Below are 16,498 nucleotides of genomic sequence, written 5' to 3' on the forward strand. Positions count from 1 at the left end.
GGTATCATGTTGCACCGGTTGGCGGGGTTGGGGGTGGGGGGCACCGTTCTGCGGTGGTTCTCCTCCTACCTCTCTGACCGGTCGCAATCTGTGTTGACAGGGGGGCAGCGGTTGACCCCGAGGCACCTTGCTTGTGGGGTGCCACAAGGGTCGGTCCTCTCGCCCCTTCTGTTCAACATTTATGTAAAGCCGCTGGGTGAGATCATCCGTGGCTTCGGGGTGGAGTTCCATCAGTACGCTGATGACACCCAGCTGTACATCTCCACCCCAGGCCACCCCAACGATGCCCTTGAAGTGATATCCCAGTGCCTGGAGGTCGTGCGGGCCTGGATGGGGAGAAACAGGCTCCGACTCAACCCCTCCAAGACCGAGTGGCTGTGGCTTCCAGCGTCCCGATATAGCCAGCTGACGCCATCGCTGGCTATTGGGGGCGAATCACTTGCCCCCACGGAGAGGGCTCGTAACTTGGGCGTACTCCTGGACGCACGGCTGTCTTTAGAAGATCATTTGACGGCCGTGGCCAGGGGGGCTTTTTATCAGGTTCGCCTGATATGTCAGTTGCGCCCCTTTCTAGATTGGGACTCCCTACGCACAGTCACTCAGGCACTCGTCACTTCCCGCCTGGACTACTGCAATGCTCTCTACATGGGGCTCCCCCTGGGGTGCACCCGGAGGCTCCAGCTGGTCCAGAACGCGGCCGCGCGGGGGTTATGGGGGCGACGAGGCGCTCCCATGTGACACCTCTCCTGCGTGAGCTGCACTAGCTCCCGGTGGTCTTCTGGGTGCGCTTCAAGGTGTTGGTGACCACCTTTAAAGCGCTCCATGGCTTAGGGCCGGGGTACTTACGAGACCGCCTTCTGCCACCAATAGCCTCCCACCGGCCAGTATGCTCGCACAGAGTGGGCCTCCTCAGGGTGCCGTCCGCCAGACAATGTCAGCTGGCGACCCCCAGGGGGAGAGCCTTCTCTGTGGCGGCGCCCACCCTCTGGAACAACCTCCCCCCAGAGATATGTACTATAACAGACCTCCGGATTTTTCGTCGGGCCCTGAAAACCTATTTATTTCAACTAGCTGGGCTGGCTTGAGTTAAATTTTTAATTGATTTTAAATTGGGTTGTCTTAATTTACAGCCAAAATATTTAATTATTTTAAACTGTTTTTAAATTTTGTATGTTCTGTTTTTTACTTTGGCTGTTCACCGCCCTGAGTCCTATTTGGAGAAGGGCAGTATAGAAATGGAAACAAATAAACAAATAAATAAATAAATAAATAAACCTAACTTATTCATTTCATTTTAACTATTAATCTCAACATACTCCTCCTTATTTTGGCTATCCCACCTCCTTTTATCTTTGCTATACAACCCAGCATTTTTATCTTTATCTTTGTTGTTAAACCAATCATTTTTATTTCTTGGCTGTTAAACACAGCATATCCATTTTGTTTTTGGCTGTTAAGCACAGCATATTCATTTTGTTTTTGGCTGTTAAACACAGCATATTCATTTTTGTTTCTTGGCTGTTACACAGGATATTCATTTTTGTTTTGGCTGTTACACAGCATTGTCATTTTTGTTTGGCTGTTAAATACAGCATAGTCATTTTTATTTTCTGGCTGTTACACAGCATTGTCATTTTTGGCTGTTAAATACAGCATAGTAGTTTTTGTTTTCTGGCTGTTATACAGCATTTGGAGCATAAATTCCCATTATCAAAGTCTTGGCTCCATGTAAAGCTCCACATATCTAGTCCAATTGCAACTCAGTATCAGTTCTGGTTATAATTGGAGGTTTATATAACAAAAGATGTCGATTTTTATTTATACTTCCTGCTGAAATAAATTCTTCACCCAATTTTTTACAGATCAAATATCCATATTTCTAACATGCATTTCTTTTTTTTTATTGCAAAAGTTTTACAATTACATTTTCACCCCTTTTTTCACCCCCCCACCTCCCTCCCCAAACTTCCCATCCTCCCTAACCCTCCCTAACCCTCCCCCCCCAGACTTCCCTATTATGTACTCATAACTAATAACACTGATATATAAGCTTGAACCCATCCCTCCCCCTGTATAATTTTTCCACTTTGTCTCTTTAAAATATTTCTAATACATTATTTTCAAATAAAAGCTATTTGATACTTTCTAGTTTGGTATTTGTTCTGAACATATTCTATCCACCTTTTCCATTCCCATTCATAAGTCTCTTGTGAACAGTCTTTTAAATATGCTGAAATCTTCGCCATCTCTGCAAAACTAGCCATCTTCAAAGTCCATTCCTCGATAGTGGGCAAAGCTTCATTCTTCCAATATTTACCTATCAACAATCTTGCTGCTGTCTAACATGCATTTCTTGAAGACAATCTATATCTTGCTTCTTTTTTTAAAAAAAAGATGAAATAAAACTCTATTTTGAGGATTGTTTGTTTTTTGAGGAGCATTTGCTTCATTTATTTCCAACATTAGGCATTTAAATCTGATGTTTATGCCAAAAACATAGGAAAGTCAATAGCTATAGTTTCTAGTACAGTAGTCTCCTCCTCAGTTTCTTGTTGTAGCTGTTTAGAATACAAAATGCTGGGACTCTTTATCACTTCCATTTGCATTTCTTCCAGTTCCCCTTTGAACTTTACTAGAAATACTTTTTATTTTTTGGACTGAATTCAGTTTGAACCAGGGGTGAAATTCAGCAGGTTCTGACAGGTTCTGGAGAACCAGTAGCGGAAATTTTGAGTAGTTCAGAGAACCAGCAAATACCACCTCTAGCTGGCCCCAGTGGGGTGGGAATGGAGATTTTGCAATATCCTTCCCCTGGAGTGGGATGGGAATGGAGATTTTGCAGTATCCTTTGCCTGCCATGTCCACCAAGCCATACCATGCCCACCAAGTCACCCCACAGAACCGGTAGTAAAAAAAATTGAATTCCACCACTGGTTTGAACCTCTATTGTTTAAACATGAATATCACTCCTTCCAATTTATCCCATCTAAATATTATCTTCAGTTAAAACAGTGTAGAACAAAGAACAAAGTGACTTCCAAGTATAAACAATTTTACTAAATTATCACCTATTCTTAAAATAAAACAATGATTTCTTTTTCCCATATCCCACCTATTTATTCATAAGTAAATCCATAAAGTATAGTTATTTTAGTCCTGGTGTGAACAAAAGTCCCCTAGGAGTTATCACAAATAGCAACTTATCTATTTTAAAGATCAAATAAATCAGCTTTATATTTCTTCTTTTTACTTCTAACAACTTTAATCTTTATTCACTTCAAACAATCTTCTAGAACTCCATTTCTTCTAATTTTTTTCTTTGTCCCTTTACAGATTTGCTCAAAAATGTAATCAAGCGTCCTTTGTAAATCCAATATTTATGAAAATTATCCCAGTCACTCTTTTGGTTAATTGTTTATATATCTATTTTAATTATTACAACATCACCTGGTTTCTTTTGTATATCCAGTGTAACAATGTTTTCTTTGTCATTCTTCTAGTCTATTATTTGTAAATTCACTTTCAACTTGTCTGTCTTATCAAGTAAAAAAATTTCCTCTTCCATAACGTATTTTAGAACTATACTATTGTCATTATACATATTAACTTCTAAATTCATTTTCCAAAAATGCCTTCAGTGTACAGCATGATATTTTGCTTCATTCTGTAATTGTAAGTCAAGTTTATGTGTCCTCCCTTAACTTAATATTTAATTCCTCCTTTCTCTTTAATGTCAGTTTTTAAAATCTTACAGTTTTTCTAAAATCAAAACAGAAGCATTATCCCTGGGTAGGATTCTTTATAATTAATTACAAACTCTTATTACAAATTTATCTGGAACATTTGTAACTTCCTAAAATCAAAGTTTTCATCACTCTTTTGCTATTTATTCCCTTCCCTCCCATTTTTAAATAGGTTCTTAAAGTTGTAATTAAAACTTTCACTAAGGATTGAAGGAAATTCATCTGGTGCTATCATACTTGTTGGTTTCTTGTTTTTGTTTTTCAGTGGTATTGTGTTGGACTGAGTTTTTATGATCATCTTTTTTAGAGTTTCCCAATCTTCTTGAGTGTTTTCCATTTTAGGATTTTCATCCAATGAATCTTTCCCAAATTTTCTCTGAGAACTTGTTAAAATCAGCTCTTTTAAAATCTAAGACTCTGGTATTATTATGTTCTGTTTTTTATGTTTGCATTATATTAAATTCCAGTATGACATGGTCACTCTCACCCAAGGTTCCTCCAGTTTCAACTCCCTCTATCACTTCTTCTCTGTTCGTAAGAATTAAGTCCAGTATGGCTGTCCCTCTAGTTTCCTCCTCTACCTTTTTATCAAAGTTGTCAGCTAGTTTGTTCAGGAACCTATTCAATTTCTCACTTGGTAAAGAATTAGTCTTCCAGTTGATGTTAGTCTTCCAATGAAGTCCCCCATTACTATTGTAGTGTGTTTCCTATATATATTTGTTAATTGGTTAGCAAAAAGTACATCTATTTTTTCTGCTTGGTTGGGTGGGCTATAGCAATGATGGCAAACCTTTTCGGCACTGAGTGCCCAAACCAGAATGTGTGAGTGTGCGTGCGTGCATGCATGTACATGTGCCAGAGCCCCGGAAACTCAGAGACCAGCTGGCTGGTGCACATGCACGTGCTGGCAACCTGGTCTTTGGGTTTCTGGCATGTGCAGGTGATCTTCAGGTTTCCGAGGCTCTGGCACACATGAAGATCAGCTGCCTAGTGTGCATGTGTGCACCGGAAACCAGAAGAGCAGTTGGAGACAGTACGCATGCCCAGAGAGAGGGCTCTGTATGCCACCTCTGGCACACGTGCCATAGGTTTGCCATCATGGAGCTATAGTATACACCTATGGCAATGTCATTCTTTTTTTCCCCCTTTTATATTGAATAATTTATATGCATTCTGAGAGATTTTCATCCTTGGTTTCGTGCATTTCTGTAGCAATATAGTGGTTCTTTACATAAAGTACAACTCCACATCCTCTTTTATGGGGTCTGGTTTTTTTGAACAGTTTGTAACCTTCTATCAGTATGTTCCAGTCATGGATTTCATACCACAAAGTTTCTGTAATTCCAACTATATCATATCTACCTTCATGTATTAATAATTCAAGTTCACCCTGTTTGTTTCCCAAACTTTGTGCATTTGTATATGGGCACTTGAGATCTTTATGTCTGACTCTGGGCATGCTTCCTATGTCTCTTATTTGGTGTTTGAATTTGTCTTCCTTCCCATCCCTCCTTACCTCATTATTTGACTTGTTTTCTAGGAGTTTTTGCCTGGAATTAGGTTCTGGAGATCCTAAAGTTTGGTCACCTTCTCCCCTCAATTTTAGCGTAAAGCCCTCCTGATAAGTTGAGCTAGTCATTTTCTGAAAACATTCTTCCCAGTGTTTCTGAGGTGCAGCCAAAAGCCCATCATGGATGTAGTGCAGACCATGGTATAGGAATCCAAAGTGTTTTTTTGCTACACCAACCCTTTAGCCAGTGGTTCACTTCTAGAATCCTTTTTTCTCTTACTGGATGTTGACCTTTCTTTGGCAGTACAGATGAAAAAACTACTTGTGCACCTAAGTCCTTGACTTTCTTGCCTAGCTGCCCGTAATCACTCAATATTGTTTTCAAGTCTTTTTTTGTGTCATTTGTTCCTATGTGTAGTAGTAGAAAACAGTAGTAACCTGTGGGCTTTATTATTTTGGTTAGGTTCTCAGCCACATCTTTGATTTTTGCTCAAGGGAGACAACATACCTCTCTGGATTGACTGTCTGGTCTACAAATGGCTGGTTCTGTTCCCTTAAGAACTGAATCTCCTATCACCAACACTCGCCTTTTTTTTCCTTGGGAGGTTTGGGTCATTTTTCTACCTATCACAGGAGCACTTGATGATGCTACTTTTTTAGGGACATTTGATGATGTTTATTTTCTAGGTGACTGTATGTTTTCTTCCAGGGAGAGTCCATGAGAATCATTTATCAGGGAGCCTGGCCTTGGGATTCTAGTACAAACTGGATCTGGCCAGTTTATTTATGTCATTCCAATATGTAATTCCTTCTGATCCCCCATCATGTACACACACAGATTTATTGTCCCTCTATCCTTCCCCCTCCAATCCTTTGATGGCAGGATGCCTGTGAGGTGCCAAGCCAAACCATACAAACCTGATATTGGCTTTTTCCTATCCCAATCCAAGAGCACAATGAAAGTGTCATATTGACACTCTTTAACCCTCATTGTGTTCAAAATATGCAAGCTGCATTGATATCCAAGAATGGAAATTATTCCATTTTGGCAAAAATTAAACTCCACACTGAGATTAAATAAATCAAATGGGCTAATCCACTTGTGGGCTGAATTAAGTTTGAAGTCCCTCCACTTCAATATGTGAAGGACAGCATATATTGTTCTAATTGGATTAAGAGAATAAGTGAGCTACTTGACAGATCTTACCTCTTGAACATAGACTGTATATTTAAGTATTTTTTTGAGGTATTGAGTTAACTGATTATTTGGGACTATAAATATAATCACTAATGGGTTGAATTATTTGCTGTATGCTTCACTAGCTGAAGCTTTCATATTGTTTATAATATCATTAAGAAATAGCACAAACAACCTAAATAGGAGGTTGCTAGTGTGTGATTTACTGAAATACATTTGTTTTTCTGCAGAAATAGTTGTAATTCATGGAGCACTAAAATTGGCTGTAAGCCTTCTGAATCCTCAAGTCTACGTGTCATTCTACTGACAAAATATGAATCTTGAAGTCCTTGTAGGATTTAAGGTCAGGCTTATGGTCATGGGTGATTTCAACTTGCCATCCGTTGGTGAAACGTCTGGGATGGCTCGGGAGTTCATGGCTTCCATGACGGCCATGGACCTGACCCAGTTAGTTCATGGCCCCACTCACGGGGGGACACACACTCTAGACTTGATTTTTGTCTCTGGCCAGTGGTTGAGTGATCTTGTTATAGGGGATATAGACATGGAACCCTTGTCATGGTCAGATCACTCACTCCTTCGTCTGGACCTTCGTACCGCTACACCCTGCCGCAGGGAGGCGGACCCAATTAGATGGGTCTGCCCCAGGTGCCTGATGGATCCTGATAGGTTCCAGACGGAGCTTGGGCCAATTCCTGATGATCTGGCACACGACTCGGCCGAGGACCTGGTAGCTGCCTGGGATCGGGCGGCTGGTGGGGCCTTGGATCGAGTCGTGCCTTTGCGGCCTCTGACCCGGTGTCGATCCCTCGCAGCTCCTTGGTTCACCGAGGAGCTGAGGGAGATGAAACGCCGGAAAAGACGCCTAGAGAGCAGTTGGAGGGCCAGTCGCGCTGAATCTGACTGAACACTGGTAAGGTCACATATTAAGACCTACCTAGTGGCGATAAAGACGGCAAAGTTTAATTACTTTTCCACCTCTATTGCGTCATCAGGGAATCATCCGGCTGCCCTGTTCAGGGTAACCCACTCCCTGCTCCACCTGGGAGCGCGGGAGGATCCCTTGGAAGGCAGGGCGGAGGATTTCGGACAATACCTGCATGACAAAATCGCTCAGATCCGGGGGGACTTGGACTCTGACTGGGTAGATCAGGGCAGGGTGACGAGGAATAGCCTTGAGAATGTTACCTGGGAGGAGTTTGATGCTGTGACTCCCGATGATGTGGACAGGATTTTGGGGAGACTTAGTGCGGCCACATGTTTACTGGACCCGTGTCCCTCCTGGTTGGTACTGGCCTCCCGGGAGGTTACACGAGGCTGGCTCCAGGGTGTTATCAACGCTTCATTGAGTGAGGGTCACCTCCCCGCGGCCTTGAAAGAGGCGGTGGTGAGGCCTCTCCTCAAGAAGCCGTCCCTGGATCCAGCAATATTGGCCAACTACCGTCCTGTCTCCAACCTTCGCTTTCTGGCGAAGGTTGTTGAGAGTGTGGTCGCGCGACAGTTTACGCAATTCCTGGAGGAAACATCCTATCTGGATCCGTTCCAGTCTGGTTTCAGGCCTGGGCACAGCACGGAAACGGCATTGGTCGCGTTGGTTGATGATCTCTGGAGGGCTCGGGACAGGGGTTGCTCCTCTGTTCTGATCCTGTTAGACCTCTCAGCGGCTTTTGATACCATCGACCATGGTATCATGCTGCACCGGTTGGAAGAGTTGGGGATGGGGGGCACTGTGTTACGGTGGTTCTCCTCCTTTCTCTCCGACTGGTCGCAGTTCATGTTGGCAGGGGGGCAGAGGTCGACCTCGAGGCCTCTTATATATGGAGTGCCTCAGGGGTCTGTCCTCTCACCCCTCCTGTTCAACATTTATGTGAAGCCGCTGGGCGAGATCATCCGTGGGCTTTGGGGTGAGATACCATCAGTACGCTGATGACACTCAGCTGTACATCTCCACCCCAGGCCACCCCAACGATGCCCTTGAAGTGATGTCCCAGTGCCTGGAGGCTGTACGGATCTGGATGGGGAGGAACAGGCTCAGGCTCAACCCTTCCAAGACTGAGTGGCTGTGGTTCCCGGCATCCCGATATAGTCAGTTGACTCCATCACTGACTATTGGGGGCGAGTCTTTGGCCCCCACAGAGAGGGCTCACAATCTGGGAGTCCTCCTGGATACGCAGCTGTCCTTGGAGGAACATCTGACGGCTGTAACCAGGGGGACCTTTTGTCAGGTTCACCTGATCCGCCAGTTGCGGCCCTTTCTTGATCGGGATTCCCTGTGCACAGTCACTCATGCCCTCGTAACCTCTCACCTTGATTACTGCAACGCTCTCTACATGGGGCTCCCCTTGAAGAGCACCCGGAGGCTCCAACTGGTCCAGAACGCAGCAGCGCGGGTAGTAACGGGAGCAGCGTGGCGCTCCCATGTAACACCGCTCCTGCGTGAACTGCACTGGCTTCCGGTGGTCTTCCGTGTGCACTTCAAGGTGTTGGTTATCACCTTTAAAGCGCTCCATGGTATAGGGCCTAGCTATCTTCGAGACCGCCTACTGCCACCGACGACCTCCCATCGACCCGTGCGCTCCCACAGAGAGGGCCTCCTCGGGGTGCCATCAGCCAAACAATGCAGGCAGGTGACCCCCAGGGGGAGGGCCTTCTCTGTGGGGGCACCCACCCTCTGGAATCAGTTGCCCCCAGAGATAAGGAGAATCCATGACCTCAGTGCCTTCCGCCGTGCCCTTAAAACCTTTTTTTTCCAACAAGCCGGGCTGGCCTAATTCTTTTTAAGTGTTTTTAATTGTTTTGTTTATCGTTTTAATTAATGGGGCCAAATCTATATATATATTTTTAACTGTATTTTAATATTTGTATTTGCTGTTTTTATTTGGCTGTTCACCGCCCTGAGTCCTCAGGGAGAAGGGCGGTATACAAATTCAAAATAAAATAAAATAAAAAATAAAATAAAGTTCCATTAGCTCTGATTTGACCCATTGTAAGTTTATAATGATCTGGTGACAGAAAAAGCCTAGAAGAAACCATTTCCATAATGCATATGTTGCTTTATAAAATTTGACTTTTAAAAATGAAATGAGAAACTCATGCTTTAAACCAATTTTTACCAGTTATCAAATATTTGGATCCAAATGTAAATTGTCACCCCTGAAGCCATTTTGGGAGCATCTCCAGGGCTGCCATAGCGAGGCCAGGAAGGGGGCACTGTGGGAATGTAGGAGGGAGGTAGAGATAGCTGGGGGATGTGTAGCCCTCCCTTTGATTTTCTCTTGCAGGAGGTCCTTCTCAACTGAGGGGGGGGCAGCCTGTCAGCCCTGAAGCCATTTTGGGAACATCTTAAGGGCTGTCACAGCAAGGCTGGGGGGGAGGAATCTGTGGGAACATAAGGGGTGGTAGAGATAGCTGGGGGATGTGTAGTCAAAATAACATTCTTTCTCATGGGAGCCAAGAACACTCTACCAGGTTTTGGAAGGGCATTGACCAAATCCAGCTGGAGTTGGGAATACAACCTGACTGGACTATGTGATGGATATGTGATCTGGAGAACAGGAATTTTGGGCTTTGATTTGATGGGGAAAATCCTGGGTCCTTCAGAGTCGGGTTTTCACCAGCTGTGCCAATATGATATCCCAAATAAAATGTTGCTTTGAGGAAACTCTAGGCCTCAGAGTTTTGATTGCTTTGGGGTTATTACTTGGAATCCTGACAATAGGAAGTAGGTTGACCTACAAAGGTATATATGGTTTTCTACTTTGTCTTTTTTATAGCATTCACTAGAAAGCTTAAAACTTTAATTACTACAGCATTTTTCAAGCACTCAGAACAATTTTTATTTCAAGTAAAACCTTGATTTCTCTAATGGATTGTTTTCTAAGACAGGTGGGAGATTCAAGAAAGAGATAGCAATTGATGGACAGAGTTACCTATTGTTAATTAGAGATGAAGGAGGTCCTCCTGAAGCACAGGTATGTATTATGCTTAATTATTTTAATAATCTGAAATCTGGAGATGAATGGGTAACATTTCCAATAGAAAATAATGAAGGAAATGGTTTCAGCAGACTTCCTTTTCACCATACCTGTTTCATCTATTCAGAATAAATTATAAAAAAGTGGAAAGGAGGAATTGAAAGCAAAACAAAAACCTCCTCTTCCCTACACTAGTTGGAATAAAGTCTGAATCCAAGCCAGTATAGAAAATAAAAACACTTTTTCTCTTTTTGTATTAGAATCTAGATTAATAAAATAGTAAGATTAGTAATTGTTTTTTATTGGCCTTTCAAGTAATTGTTGACTCGTGGAGACTTAGTTAGGTGCATGGGGAAACTACCGAAAGACTGGAAAGAGCTGATGTGGTTCCAATCTTAAAAAAAAAAGGTGGGGGGAAACGGATCTAGGAAACTACAGACCAATTAGCCTGACATTAATATTTGGTAATATCCTGGAAAAGATAATCAAGCAGTGGATTTCTGAGCACCTAGAAACAAGCAAGGTGATTACCAGAAGCCAACATGGATTTGTTAAAATAGATCATGCTAGACAGAACAGAATAACAGCATTGGAAGGGACCTGGTAGGTCATTTAGTCCAATACCCTGATCAAGCAGGAGACCCTATACTAGTGATGGCTAACCTTTTTGCCATTGCGTGCAAAGAGAGGGGTGGGGGTGGGGGTTGCACGCATGTGTGCCCACAACCATAATTCTATGTGCCCTGCCTATGTGCATGTGACCCCCCTCTCCCCCAACCCCGCTCCTGGCATGCGATGGCATGATGGGCCTGGTAGGCCCGTTTTTCTCTCTCCCCAGGCACCAGAGCCTCTCTAGAAGCTTGGGGTGGGGGCAAAAACGGCCTTCCCCCCCCAGGCCCTCCGGAGGCAGGAAACGGCTTGTTTCCCTACTTCCGGTGGGCCCAGAAGGCCTGAAAATCAGCTGGCTGGCACGCACATGCGTGCCGGAGCTGAGCTCATGTGTCCACGCATGCCATAGGTTCACCATCACAGCCCTATACCATTTCTGACAAGTGGCTGTCCATTCTCATCTCGAAAGATGTGATGAAGCATCCACAACTTCTGAAGGCAAGCTGTTCCATTGATCGATTGTTCTCACTGTCAGAACATTTCTCCTTATTTCTAGGTTGAATCTCTCCTTGATCAGTTTTCATCCATTATTCCTTGTCTGGCCTTTGGGTGCTTTGGAAAATAGGTTGTTCCCCTCCTCTCTGTGACAGCCCCTCAAATATTGGAACACTGCTATCATGTCACCCCTGGTTCTTCTCTTCATTAGACTAGCTATGTCTAGTTCTTACAACTGTTCTTCATATGTTTTAGCCTCCAGTCTTTGTTGCTCTTCTCTGCACTCTTTCTAGAGTCTCAACATCTTTTTATAGTGAGGTGACCAAAACGGGATGCAGTATTCTAGGTGTGGTCTTACGAAGGCTTTATAGCGTGGTATTATTACGTCACTTGTTCTTGATTGAATCTCTCTATTAATGCAATTTAGGATTGCATTGGCTTTTTTGGCTGCCGCTGCACACTATTGGCTCATATTTAATTGGTTGTCCACTAAAACTCCAAGATCCCTGTCACAGTTACTGCTGTTAAGCCTGGTTTCTCCCAATCTATATGTGTACTTGGGTTTTTCTTGCCTAAGTGTAGGACTTTATTTTTCTTTACATTGAATTTCATTTTGTTAGTTAGGGCCCAGTGTTCAAGTCTGTCAAGTTCCATCTGGATCTTGATCCTATCATCTAGGGCAGTGATGGCGAACCTTTTTCAGACCGAGTGCCCAAACCTCAACCCAAAACCCACATATTTATCTCGGAGTGCCAACATGGCAATTTACCGTACTTCTAAGAGTATAAGACACATTTCCCTCCCTCCCCAAAAGAGGTTGGAAATGTTGGTGCGTCTTATACACCGAATACAGCCATTTTTGGCCTCCCAAAGCCCCGCCCCACGAGTCCTGTTTTTGCGAAAAACGGGCCCATTTTTTGCAAAAACAGGGTGCGCAGAGTCTTTGGGAGGCCTGCAGACTGCTCCTGGGGGTTGGGAAGGGCAACATCTTTTTTTTTTTTGCTTACCTCTTTGAAATCTTGGTGCGTCTTATACACCAGTGCGTCTTATAGTCCAAAAAATACGGTAACTTGAATACTGAGGTTTTAGTTTAGAAAAAACAACTGATACATGATTTAAACAGGATTGTTGGGGGCAAGTTGTTTTGCCACCCCTGACATGGGTGGAGAGAGGCTTTACCAGAGGACTATAGGGGTCGTCATTAGTCCCTGAAGTTGTTTGCTGATGCCGGGGCGAGGGGCGAGACCGATGGCTGCTGCGAGGCTCGGCGAGTGGCAAACGGTGTCCGGGCTCTCAGTGACGGAATTTGGTGTTCAGCGATGGAGCTGCGAGGCCCTGGAGTCGGCGGGCCGGGTCGCTGAGAGGTCGAGGAGTGGAGACGACGCTGACCCTCTCCTGGAGTGTCAGAGAGGGTCTCCTGGAAAGTCCAGGGGGTCTCGGGCCAGTCGGACGGAGGAGACGAGAGCCGGAGCGGCGGAGTCGGGGGGAGTTGGAGGTGGCTCGCTGGCTCGCTGGCACGCTGGCTCTGGTCTTGCTCTGCTGGCACCGACAGCGAATTCGAGACCTGCTGTACCCATGGACCATCAAGGGACTGCCTCTGCCCTCTGCTGGTCATCGCTGAGATTACCTGCTGGAGCTACATCGGTTGTGCCTATTACATCTTTTGGGCACTTTTTGGGCATGAGGGCCTTTAGGGGTGGACCAACCCCAAGAGGCTTCCCTACACCTCCAGTGGGGGTGTTAGCCCTATACCCCATTGGTCCATCTGGGGACCCTGCCTAGGATCAGCGAGCTGGGACTCGGACTTAGACAGCCAGGAGGTTGCTGGTTTTTCCTCCTCCACGGAACAGGCTTGCTTTTGGGCAGTGTTTTCCACTGCCATGAGAGGGCAGTTGTGGTTTTATGACATCGAACCGGCCATGCAGGGGTGAGAGCTCTGCAGTGGTCGAGAATACTGCCGGAGAGATCTCCCAAATGAACTTCGGGATGCCGTCATGATGAGAGGACGATGGCGGTTATCAGCTATGCCCCACCCAGGTGTTGTGAGGGGACACCTGGGGGAGGAAATTCCCAATGCTTGGGAAAATCTCAGCCAGTTCCCAGCCTGCTTTTAACATCTCCTGTTTACCATTTTTGCACCCTCTTCCATGGCTGCCATGGCTCCACGACTGTATTCAAGATCAGACTTATGCGCTTTAAGGAATGCCCCCGATTCCTGGAAGTGGCCTACTGGCCTTGCCAAGAAATGCCTCAAGGACAGATCCTGGGATCCCGAGAGGTGACATGAGGGCGTGGGGGATTTTAAAAGTTTTAAAAGTTCTATGTATTTAATTCACTTTTTAAGGGGTGGGAGGGACGATGTAACGTGTATGACCGGGGTGGGTTTGGGGGGCAACCCACAGGCGTCGGGACTGGGTCTTGGGGGGTTGGGGGGGCTAGTTCCTATATTGGGGAGGGTGTTTCCATCAGCACTGTAGGTGGGAGGGGCAGATATGGTGGGAGCAGGGGGCCATATCGTGTTAGGGGAGGGCGCACTCGCTACTTGCGAGCGATTGTGCGCTCCGGCCCCCAATGCTCTTCTCGTTCCCCGGGTTGTTCGGACCCCCAGGGCCTGGGCCTCCGGTTGATGTTGTGCAATGCCAGGTCTGTGGTAAATAAAGCCCCCCTCATTTGTGATCAGGCTCAGGAGGGGGGTGCGGACCTGGTAAGTATTACGGAGACCTGGTTGAGCCGGGGGGGGGGTTCCCCTCGATGAGATGTGCCCACCAGGTTTCTATGCATTCCATCAACCGAGGTCCCAGGGGAGGGGCGGGGGGTGGCAGTTCTGGTAAAGGAAGGACTTGCTCCAAGGGAGGCCACTGTACCTCAGATAGCCGGATGTGAGTCCCTCCTTGTGAAGTGGGGACATGGGAGGCAAATGGGCTTGCTGGTTACGTACCTGGCTCCCTGCCACATGTCGGCTGACCTGCCTGAGCTGCTCAACGTGATTGCCAAGGTGGCAGTGGAGACCCCCAGGCTTATGGTCATGGGGGACTTCAACTTGCTATCTGCTGGCAAAGCAACTGAGGTGGCCCAGGAGTTCATGGCTTCCATGACGGCCATGGATCTGACCCAATTAATTCATGGACTCACTCACATGGGAGGACACACTCCAGACTTGATTTTTGTCTCTGGTCAGTGGATGAATGATCTTGTGATAGGGGAGATAGTGACTGAGCCCTTGTCGTGGTCAGATCATTCCCTTCTTAGGCTTGACTTTCTAACCACCACACCCCACCACAGGGAGGCGGAACAGACTAGATGGTTCTGCCCCAGGCGCCTGATGGATCCTGATGGGTTCCAGATGGAGCTTGGGCCATTCCCTGAGGCTCTGACTCATGGCTCGGCTGAAGAATTGGTGGCCGCCTGGGATAGGGAGGCCACTGACGCTTTGGACTGAGTCATGCCTTTGCGGCCTCTGACCTGTCGCTGAGTCTACCTGGCTCCTTGGTTCTCCGAGGAGCTGAGGGAGATGAAGCGCCGGAGAAGACGCCTGGAGAGCAGTTGGAGGTCTAGCCGTTCCGAATCTGACCAAACACTGGTAAGATCTCATATTAAGACTTACCTAGTGTCGATAAAAGCGGCAAAATGTAACTATTTTTCTGCTCTTATCGCATCTGCAGATAACCGCCCAGCCGCCCTGTATAGGGTGACCTGCTCCCTCCTCCATCTGGGAGCGCGGGAAGATCCCTTACAGGGTCGGGCCGAGGATTTTGTCCAGTATCTGCACGATAAAATCACTCAGATTCGGGAAGGCTTGGTTTCTGACTGGGTAGGTACAGACGGGATGATGGAGGCCAGTCTTGAGAATGTCATTTGGGAAGAGTTTGATCCTGTTGCTCCCGAGGACGTGGACAGGAAACTGGGACGGCTGAACGCGACCACATGTTTATTGGACCAGTGTCCCTCCTGGTTGGTGCTGGCTTCCCGGGAGGTTACAAGAGGCTGGCTCCAGGGGATTATTAATGCTTCTTTGAGTGAGGGTGTCTTGCCGTCCACCTTGAAAGAGGTGGTGGTGAGGCCCCTCCTCAAGAAGCCCTCTCTGGATCCGGCTGTTTTGGCTAACTATCATCCGGTCTCCAACCTTCGCTTTGTGGCAAAGGTTGTTAAGAGTGTGGTGGCGCGACAGCATCCTCAGTATCTGGATGAAGCTGTCTATCTAGATCTGCTCCAGTCCGGCTTCAGGCCTGGGCACAGCACGGAAACGGCATTGGTCACATTGGTGGATGATCTCTGGAGGGCTCGGGATAGGGGTTGTTCCTCTATCCTAGTCCTGTTAGATCTCTCAGCGGCTTTTGATACCATCGACCATGGTATCATGCTGCGCTGGTTAGAGGGGTTGGGGGTGGGGGGCACCGTCCTATGGTGGTTCTCCTCCTATCTCTCTGACCGATCGCAGTCGGTGTTGGCAGGGGGCAGAGGTCGACCCAGAGGCGCCTTGTTTGTGGGGTGCCACAGGGGTCGGTCCTCTCACCCCTTCTGTTCAACATTTATGTGAAGCCGCTGGGTGAGATCATCCATGGTTTTGAGGTGGAGTTCCATCAGTATGCTGATGATACTCAGCTGTACATCTCCCACCCCAGGCCATCCCAATGATGCCCTTGAAGTGATGTCCCGGTGCTTGGAGGCCGTGCGGGTCTGGATGGGGAGAAACAGGCTTCGACTCAACCCCTTCCAAGACCGAGTGGCTGTGGCTTCCGGCGTCCCGATATAGCCAGATGGTGCCATAGCTGGCTATTGGGGGTGAGTTACTGGGCTCCTCGGAGAGGGCTCTGGATGCACGGATGTCTTTAAAAGAGCATATGACGGCCGTGGCCAGGGGGGCTTTTCATCAGGTTCGCCTGATTCGCCAGTTGTGTCCTTTTTTGGATCAGGATTCCTTACGCACAGTCACTCAGGCTCTCGTCACTTCCCGCCTGGACTACTGCAA

At 46.5% G+C, this 16,498-nt stretch overlaps 1 protein-coding gene across 1 annotated transcript in view; it reads left to right on the plus strand.

The window, feature by feature from the left end:
* LOC148116651 (arf-GAP with GTPase, ANK repeat and PH domain-containing protein 1-like) overlaps positions 1 to 16,498 on the plus strand; it is a 1,231,127-nt gene that overhangs the window by 99,520 nt on the left and 1,115,109 nt on the right. Inside the window, 2 exon segments of the mRNA XM_087887143.1 lie at positions 10,337 to 10,422; positions 12,847 to 13,024. Of these exon segments, the coding sequence (XP_087743269.1) occupies positions 10,337 to 10,422; positions 12,847 to 13,024 (264 nt within the window).

This window comes from Pantherophis guttatus, chromosome 1 (assembly GCF_059756535.1).
Source record: "Pantherophis guttatus breed Tessera chromosome 1, ASM5975653v1, whole genome shotgun sequence".
NCBI classification, from domain to species: domain Eukaryota; kingdom Metazoa; phylum Chordata; class Lepidosauria; order Squamata; family Colubridae; genus Pantherophis; species Pantherophis guttatus.